This window comes from Carlito syrichta, unplaced genomic scaffold, assembly GCF_000164805.1.
Source record: "Carlito syrichta isolate Samal-C Ts95f unplaced genomic scaffold, Tarsius_syrichta-2.0.1 Scaffold316198, whole genome shotgun sequence".
Taxonomy (NCBI): Eukaryota; Metazoa; Chordata; class Mammalia; order Primates; family Tarsiidae; genus Carlito; species Carlito syrichta.
The window spans coordinates 258,798-267,884 of NW_007260294.1; the positions used below are offsets into that span (position 1 = coordinate 258,798).

General features: G+C 43.0%; 1 protein-coding gene across 2 annotated transcripts; it reads left to right on the forward strand.

Moving 5' to 3' along the window:
* Positions 1–403: 403 nt before the first annotated feature.
* RBM48 (RNA binding motif protein 48) lies at positions 404–8,960 on the forward strand. 2 transcript variants are annotated; one of them, XM_008073842.1, is made up of 6 exons: positions 405–548; positions 1,413–1,603; positions 3,422–3,567; positions 5,832–5,978; positions 6,189–6,400; positions 8,756–8,960. In XM_008073842.1, exons 1-6 carry the CDS (start codon positions 438–440, stop codon positions 8,840–8,842), a joined length of 894 nt encoding a protein of 297 aa, XP_008072033.1. In that variant the 5' UTR covers positions 405–437; the 3' UTR covers positions 8,843–8,960. The 2 variants fall into 2 exon arrangements, with proteins under 2 accessions (XP_008072032.1, XP_008072033.1); XM_008073841.1 differs by having other exon boundaries at positions 404–548; positions 5,832–6,400.
* The last annotated feature ends 127 nt before the right edge of the window (positions 8,961–9,087 follow it).

The window sequence follows — 9,087 nt, forward strand, 5'->3', positions numbered from 1 at the left end:
GAGGAAGCAGTCGCGAGCACTGGAAAAGGCCACTGTCACCGCCGCCCCGCCGCCCTCCGCGCCCGCCGAGCCGTGGCCGCCCCACATCGTGCCGTGACGACGCTTCGCGGCCGCCCACCCCAGGGCCGAGGCTGGCCGGCCCGACAGGCCGAGGCGTCGGGGCCCGAAATGATCGATCGGCCTCGCCCCACGGCCCCGCCCCTCCTCTTGCCGCGCGCCTGCGGGACGACGAGCTAGATCCGCCACACCGGCCGCTGAGCCGAGCCGCTAGGGGGCGGCACCGCGCTCACCGAATCCTCGCCCGCAGGAAACGATGTCCTCCGCCGTCGATCTTCCAGCCAATCACGGCTCGTCGTGACCCATGCCGCTCTCTTATTGGATGTGCGGAGTTGGGCGCGGCGGATGTTGTCCTCTCTGCGGGGACTCAGGCTGGCAAGATGGCGTCGAGCAGCGGAGTGCTTGGGGGATCGTTCGAACATCACGTTCAGAGAGCGGTGTGCGACACGCGGGCCAGATATCGGGAGGGACGGCGGCCTCGCGCCGTCAAGGTAAAGGGGTTTTGTTTCGTTCGCCGTCCTCGACGGCCCTGTGTGAGCGCGGCTCCGCACGATCAGCCCGTGTAAATAAGGGAACGGGGAGCAGCTGTCGGATCCGCCTTTCCCTGGAGGTGGCGTCAGGAGGCCCGGGTCAGGTGCAGGAGGCCAGTTGTTGGAACATCAGCTCCACGGAAACAGGGCTTCAGTGATTACAGCGCCGTTCGGCACGCAGAAGCGCTCACTGAGTGTCGTTGACCTGCTCTTCCCTGTGGCTTCCGTCGTCTGGAGGCATGTCGACCGAAGGCCGTCTGTTATCTGCCTGAGCACACGAACTGTGTTATCCTTTATGCAGAGGAAGTGGCAGAAATTTTGTGTGTTTTGTTCGCAAGGTTGAACGGATTATGTATTGCTTTCAAAGCTCTGTTTTATTTTATTATTTTAAAGATAGGGTGTACAATTCAGGATTAGGTATACTGCTTTTTGTTTTGTTGTTTTTTGAGGACTCTAGGAACCGGGTGAGATGGCTCACACCTGTAATCCCAGCACTCTGGGAGACAGAAACTGGAGGATTGCTTGAGTCCAGGGGCTCGAGACCAACCTGGGCAACATAGCGAGATCTCGTCTCTCCAAAAAAAAAAAAAAAAAACATTATCCAGGCGTGGTGGTGTGGGCCTGTACTCCCAGCTACTCAGGAGGCAGAGGCGGAAGGATCTCCTGAGTCCAGGAGGTTGAGGCTGCAGTGAGCAGTGATCGGGCTTCTGCACTCAAGCCTGGGTGAAGAGTGAGACTTCGATTCAGAAAAAAGAAAAAAATGTAAAGCAGAATTGTTTTAGCCTTGTTTGCAAAATATGTTTAACGGGCCTGCATTTTTTTTAGGTATATACAATCAATTTGGAATCTCAGTACTTGTTAATACAAGGAGTTCCTGCAGTGGGAGCGATGAAGGAATTAGTTGAGCGATTTGCACTGTATGGTGCCATTGAACAGTATAATGCGCTAGATGAATACCCAGCAGAAGACTTTACTGAAGTTTATCTTATAAAGTTTGTGAACTTACAAAGTGCAAGGTAAGGTACAAGTAGTGTCTCATTTCCCCCATTCCTGTTGCCGTTGTTTTCGCCCTGGATTTCCTCATCCATGCCTGAATTGCCCAGTAACTTAATATGGCCTTTATTGCACTTATTTTCTCTAGTCTCTTACCAAAGCACTATTCCCGTCACATTATTCCTATACTTAACAATATTCTGTCCTGTAGCGTGGTAGATTAAAAAACTGGGTTTAAGCCGGGCACGGTGGCTCATGCCTGTAATCCCAGCACTGTGGGAGGCTGAGGTGAGAGGACTGCCTGAGCCCACGGGTTTGGGACCAGCCTGGGCAACATGATGAGATCGCATCTCTACAGTAATTAAAAAATTAGCTGGGCATGGTGGTGTACACCTGTAGTTCCAGCTACTTGGAAGGCTGAGGCAGAAGGATCACCTGAACCCAGCAGGTCGAGGCTGCAGTGGTACAGAGTTAGACTCCAACTCAAAAAAAAAAAATTTGTGATTTAGAGTAAGTTTTTCAATCCTATTGCTTACTAGCTTTGTGATCTTGGACAAGTTTTCTAACCCTTTTAAGCCTTTCTTCCTTCTTCTGTAAAATCTATATGTTGAAGGGCTTACTTCTTAAGGTTGTTTGAGGATAAAATGAGATCATCCTTAGTTTAGCACAATCCCTATTCAGAATGCGGTAAACATTGGCATGGTTCTTATTATTATACCCCTATGCAAGTTGACTTATCTTCTCCAGTCTTCTGTATAACATAAATTATCTCCAATAAAGCTGAAGTCTGCAATATCTTATCTGTTTCCCTATTTTTTCCTGTATGTTACAGTTCATATTTTCTTTTCTGTGCTGTCAGTAGAACTCATAGTCTGCCACAAAAGCAATGATTTTATTGGGTCATATACTGTTCTCAGGCTGCTGTTCTCTGTAGTGTCACTTTCCTAACCAACCTGCCCCCTCCCCATGGTTAGGCTGCTGTTCTCTGTAATGTCACTTTCCTAACCAACCTGCCCTCTCCCCATGGTTAGGCAAGTATATTTTCTAGAGTTTGTATTCCTATAGAACCTAATCTAGTAGGCGCTGGAGTCAAACATCTGGATTTGAATCCCAGCTCCACAAACCAGGGTATGAGCATGACTAAGTTTTATAATGTCCCAGTGTTTCCGTTTCATCAGAGGGCTGTTGTGAGGCATTAATTCAAATAAAGCATTATATATGATATTGCCTGGAACATGTTAAGATCTCAATAAGAATTTATCATTATCTCTGAATACAGAAGTACTTAAGCTTGTTTGTTATAGTACCTAGCCATCCATAGGAATTCAGTACGTATTTATTGAACGAATAGCATTCTTCTCATTTTCTCATTGATTGGTTGTTATATAGTCACTATTTCCTCAGTTGTTGAAAGTTTTACAATTATAGCATTTTTAATTTTTTAATGTATGACTTCCATTATAGGAACACATTGTGCTAAAAAGGCTAAATTGGATATGAACTAATTCTCAAGGACATTTAGCTTAACACAGAGAAAAGCTCCTCTTTATGGCCACAGTTTATTTACCTCAAGCCAACCAGCTGGGTCCTTATTTGGTTAAAGAGAGTCTAGATATGTATGGATGGCTTAGCTCAAAACCTGCTAACGGTATTAAGAGAGGAGAGGGAAGGCTCTAAGAGTCCATACTGGATCAACAGGTCCAGTGCCAACTACAGGCAGAGTATCTTCATTCCAATCCAGCTGGACTTTGCTCTTTAGACCAGTGTATTGTATGCCAGTTAAACTTTCATCCTAAATAAACCTAGATTAGTAAACCATGCTATTGTGCATTTCTGTTCAGGACAGCCAAGAGAAAAATGGATGAACAGAGTTTCTTTGGTGGATTGCTTCATGTGTGCTATGCTCCAGAGTTTGAAACAGTTGAAGAAACTAGAAAAAAACTAGAAGAAAGAAAGGTATATATAGCAAGAACTGCTAAAAACAAAGGTATGGAAAGTCTTTTGTTACTAAACGTCTCCCAAGCCGGGCTCGGTAGCTCAGCCTGTAATCCCGCACTTTGGGAAGCTGAGGTGAGTGGATTACCTGAGCCCGTGGGTTCGAGACCTGCCTGGGCAACTTAGTGAGACCTCATCTCTACAATAAATCAGAAAAATTAGCCAGGTGCGGTAGCGCACCCCTGTAGTTCCAGCTACTTGGAAGGCTGAGGCGAAAGGATCGCTGGAGTCCGACAGGTCGAGGCTGCGGTGGCCGGGAGTGGCCACTGCACTCCAGTCTGGGTGACAGAGTGAGACTCCAACTCAAAAACAAACAAACAAACAAAATGACTCCCACATGTCTGGTACTCTGCCATAGTATAGTCAGTCCCCAGGCACAAGAGCAGGAGAGGAGAGTAAATCATCACAGTATGGAATAACTAAACCACAGGTTTCTGTGCAGCACAGCAAATAATCTAGGCGAGGAAGGGAGAGATGTTGGTTCATGGAAGACTTCCTACTGGATGTGAGAAATAGCTGTTTTGAAGGGTAAGTAGACATTACCCAGGAGAGAGAGAAAGATGGAAAGGTGAGCCTAGCAGCATGTTTAAATGCCCAGAGAATACATGAGCATCATGTATGTAAGGAACTGTGATTAGTATAGGATAACCAAAGCACAGAGGTTATAGTGAGAGAGCATTTTAGAAAAGTCAAGAAGGGCCTTGTGTCCCATGCTAAGGAATCAAGGCTTTGACCTGAAGGCAGTGAGAAGCAATTATTTGCAGACTAGTTATCAACTGCTAGTCATAGAAAAGTTCTGCTTTTGGCCAGGAGCTAGCTAAATGCCCCATGTGGTTCAACATCCCATGTGCCTCTTCCACAATCAGCCATGGAAAGTGGTGGAAGGAGAGAAGTAAGGTGGGAATACCCTTGAACTGACCGAGAAATCTAACAAGAGAGCTGTTGAGAATCCCTGGTCATTTTTAGACATTGAATGTGCACTTGTAGGGTTTGTAAATAACAGCACCAGAAAAACTTGTACACGTTTGTGTGGCAGAGGAAATTATAAAATATTAATGTGGAGAAAGATCTCTGAGATGATCTGACCTGTGTTCTCATTTTTATAGGTGAGGAAACTACAGCTCAGAAAGTTTGTGACTGGCCTGTATCAGTAGAGATAAATTAGGATCAAGGCAGGGATTACAACTCAAGTCTTTGGAGTCTCTATCCAGAACTGACTTTGTCCCTGCTCTCTTTATCTTAGTGTTGGTGATAGAAGCCTAGCATTCTTTTTTTTTGCCCCACTTCCTCTTAAGCCCTCTTTGCCCTGCTCCCGACATCAGAATAGATTCGGTGTTGCTCCAGCTTTAAGTGGCAGCGTGATACAGTGTTTTTAAACTATGACCTCTTTGGCCTTGGATACTTCAATTAAGCTGTCTTTCATATGCAGCATTTTAGCATCTACATGGAGCATTTGTATACTTGGTCTCACTTTTTAAAAAAATTTTTATGTAAGTTTCAACATAACAAAGGTAGAGAGAGTAAGATAATGTACCTCCCATGTGTTAACATGAACTGTCACCAACACATAGTTAGTTTCATCTTTGCCACACCTTCCACAACCCATCCTGGTGGCACACCCTATCCTGGTCTGCTTTTGGGAAGAGGCCCCTGCAGGCCCTAAAAGTGGGTCCAGCTTATGGCTTCCTTTAATAACTAATTAACACAAGCTGAACACAATATATCCATGTAGTAGAATACTCTGAAACTTTAAAAAAAAAAAAAAAAAAAAGCAGCAGCAGCAACTTTCTGTTTAATGACATGGAAAAACTCTATAAAACCCTCAGTTAATGTGTTGAGAAAAGTATGGTTACAAAATGAGTAAATAAATACATAAATAAATAAAAGATCCACAGTTAAGTGGGAAATGCAAAGGTGCACCAAAATGGATATTACAGGTTACCTTTTTTAGTGGGAAGAGAAAGGGGGGTAGGTAGGAGGAAAACTAAATAAGAAAGAAGAGTGATTACTTATCAGGAGTGGAAACTAGGCCTGTGGAGAGCAAGGAAAGGGTGAAGCTTAACATTGCACACCTTCTTATCCTTTTTAGCTTTTAAACCACATGCATGTAGTCCCTACTCAATTAAATTTTTTAGAGTACAATTTGTTAACTTCTTAAGTGACTTTTTAAAAAATTACATTATTCTGGATGATAAAAAACAAGAAATGAACCATTTCTGTTTCCCTTTCCCTCACTTTTTAAATTGTAATGTAAAGACCATTTTGTGACAAAGAAGAAACTGGTTGCAGAGCATAAAGACACAAAGGATTTTAGACAAGACTTCCACTCAGAGGTGTCGGGATTTCGTGCAGCTACATTGAACACTTCTACAGGAAGCTCGGATCTTTGTCTTCCTTATTCTTGTGAGTTGCCTTTATGTTATTTTGCCTCAAAATGTAAGCGTTCAGCCAAGGAGCATGTGGACAAAGCATCAAGCTTCTCGAAGGGTGGTAGAAACCATGATGAAACAGTGGAGCATTGTCACTGCAACAACTCTTTGCAGGACATACACATGAACCCTTCTGAAAACTCAGTGGTCTTCTCTGTTACACAAAAGACTATTATTTCTTCAGATGCAGTTGACAGATTTATGCCTAGGACAACACAACTGCAGGAGCGGAAAAGAAGAAGAGAAGATGATCGTAAACTTGAAACATTTATTGAAACAAGCACAAGTAGTAATGAGGTTATGATTGGACCTCTGTTGCCAGACACACCTACAGTGGATATGCATGATGACTCATTGAATGCAACAGCAAGTTTAATCCGGAATAAACTTAAGGAGGTAAGGGCATCTCTAAGAATGATTTTAAGAGACGATTTGTGGAAACAACAGTAATTCTTTTTTGCTTTTTAGTTTTTTGATGTGTTTTTCTACAGTTCTTGCTACATTTGCTCTGATACCGTTAATGCTTGCTTTAAACAAAGAACAGACATAGTCTGTATCACTCTAAATACAAAATACTAAAACAGTAGTTTCAGTCCAATTAATCTGGCAGAGTAAAGCCCAGTCCTCCCCCATTGTTTTAAAGTTAACCGGATAGTTCTAATATTATCTACTATAAATTCTTTCTCTTAAATTCATATTATTGTGGTTTCCGTCAAATTTAAAATGCTTAATCTGTTTCTGTGATAAAGATAGCACTAGAAGACAATGAGGTTTCTAAAAACTGACCCTTCAGCCCTGCATCTCAAATGTAAACAATTTAAATGCTTACAACTAGATTGTGCTACCTAGGTAGACTTCTTTTTTTTACATTATTTACATAATCATTTTCCATTTCCTACACAAATAAAAGAAAGTTAACATTTGAGTTAGCTTTTGAGACATCTTTTGGGGGGGGGGTAGAGACTGCCTTTACAAATCATAAACTGAGGATCACAATCATGGTCTTATATTTAACTCCAAGATTCAGAAAGTGCTTTTCACATAGTTGTACACATATTTTACAATGTGATTAAGGGAGGCTAAGGTAGCTTCCTTTCTTCTATGCACATTTTTTGCCCAAAAGGCATTATCTGATTAAAGATGGGGGATTGTTTATAATAATTAAAATCTAGGGACACAATTTTATGCTTAAGCCTTAAAATTTTCAATTTTGCTGGTATACTTCTATCCTTTGGTCACGGCTGAACTGAGGCATAGACACAGATGCATAGCTGTCTCAGTTGGAGCAGATTGCATTTTTTTTTTTTTTTAAGTTGGAGTCTCACTCTGTCACCCAGACTGGAGTGCAGTGGCCGCTCCCGGCCACCACAACTTCGACCTGTTGGGCTCTGGCGATCATTCCGCCTCAGCCTTCCAAGTAGCCGGAATTACAGGTGCGCGCTACCACGCTCAGCTAATTTTTTGATTTATTGCAGAGATGAGGTCTCGCCTGCCCAGGTGGGTCTCGAACCCACGGGCTCAGGCAATCCACTCACCTCAGCCTCCCAAAGGCGCGGGATTACAGCCTGAGCCACCGAGCCCAGCTATAGCCTGCGCGCCCTGAAGGGCCCTAGATTGCATTTTCAAGAAAAAAGTATAAAATCCAAATTCTAGATACAGAAATAGTAGAACAAAAATGATAAATATTCAAAATCATTTTCCATTTCAAATGAAGACTGTTTTGCCTTGCTTTGACTACGTGTGCTCTTCTTCTGATGATATGTTTTTCATTTTCCCCCCAGGAAACTGAGGATTGTACTATTTTTTGTTTGTTTCTCCAAATGTTTATTCTCCCCACCCTGAATCTTATTAAACATAATCAGTATTTCAAGAATGGCAAAACCTACTGGGCTCAGTGGCTCAGCCTGTAATCCCAGCACTCTGGGAGGCCGAGCCGAGTGGATTGCCTGAGCCTGTGGGTTCAAGATGAGCCCGGGCAACTTGGCGAGACCTCGTCTCTACAATAAATAAATAAAAAAATTTGCCAGGCGTGGTAGCACACACCTGTAATTCCAACTACTTGGAAAGCTGAGCCAGAAGGATCACTGTAGCCCAGCAGGTTGACTCTGGGGTGGCCATGAGTGTGCCACTGCACTCCAGCCTGGGCAATAGAGTGAGACTCCAACTCAAAAAGAAAAAAAAAAAAGAAAAACCTTAAAGTACAGTTTATGTTCACTTTTCTCTCTCCAAATTTTTTTCTTTTTAATTATCTTTACAAACATTACTGCCACTAATGTTTGGACAGAAAACCCTGCTCTGTATCTTCAAGGCTGTACCTTGAACTTGAGCCTCTAAAGTGATGACAAGGGGCTGGGTGTGGTGGCTCAGCCTGTAATTCCAGCACTTTGGGAGGCCAAGGCAAGAGGATTGCCTGAGCCCGGGGGTTCGAGACCAGCCTGGGCAACTTGATGAGACCTTGTTACTACAATAAATCACAAAAACTAGCCAGGCGTGGTGGCATGTGGCAGTAGTTTCAGATACTTGGAAGGCTGAGGTGGAAGGATTGCCTGAGCCCAGCAGGTTAAGGCTGCAGTGGTCATGAGCGTGCCACTGCACTCCAGCCTGGGAGACAAGAGTGAGACTCCAGCTCAAAAAAATATAAAGTGATGACAAGGATGGAACTGTTGGGTGTATGTCCTGCCTCTTCTAACAGCTTGTTTATTCTTGTAATATAAAGACTAAGTTCTAATCGTTCTTTTTTCTTTTAATTAGGTAATTTCATCTGTGCCAAAACCTCCAGATAACAAGCTAGAAGATGTGCATACAGGGCATCCATTAAAACAAAGAAGAAGAATATAGATTGTCAGCAGCAAATTAATGGTTTCTAAAGAGTATATTTATTTTTAAATTTTAGCCTGTATCTTAATTCTTCAAGAGATTTTACTGCTGTATTTTTATTTTTTTATTTTTTTGAAAGCAGGATTTATTGACAGGATAGAAAGGTCTTAGAACAGGAGGGGACCCGCGAGGACTGCTGTACTACTGGTATTTTTAAATGCATTCCACTTTGTAATTTTTTAAGCCATTTGTTGAAAGCTGTTCTT

What these genes read in the sequence shown, in the direction of transcription:
- RBM48 (XM_008073841.1), top strand. Translation starts at nt 438, where the DNA reads ATGGCGTCGAGCAGCGGAGTGCTTGGGGGATCGTTCGAACATCACGTT. An exon ending in GTGAACTTACAAAGTGCAAG is followed by an intron (nt 1,604 to 3,421) that starts GTAAGGTACAAG and finishes ATTTCTGTTCAG; the next exon opens with GACAGCCAAGAGAAAAATGG. An exon ending in TCCGGAATAAACTTAAGGAG is followed by an intron (nt 6,401 to 8,755) that starts GTAAGGGCATCT and finishes TCTTTTAATTAG; the next exon opens with GTAATTTCATCTGTGCCAAA.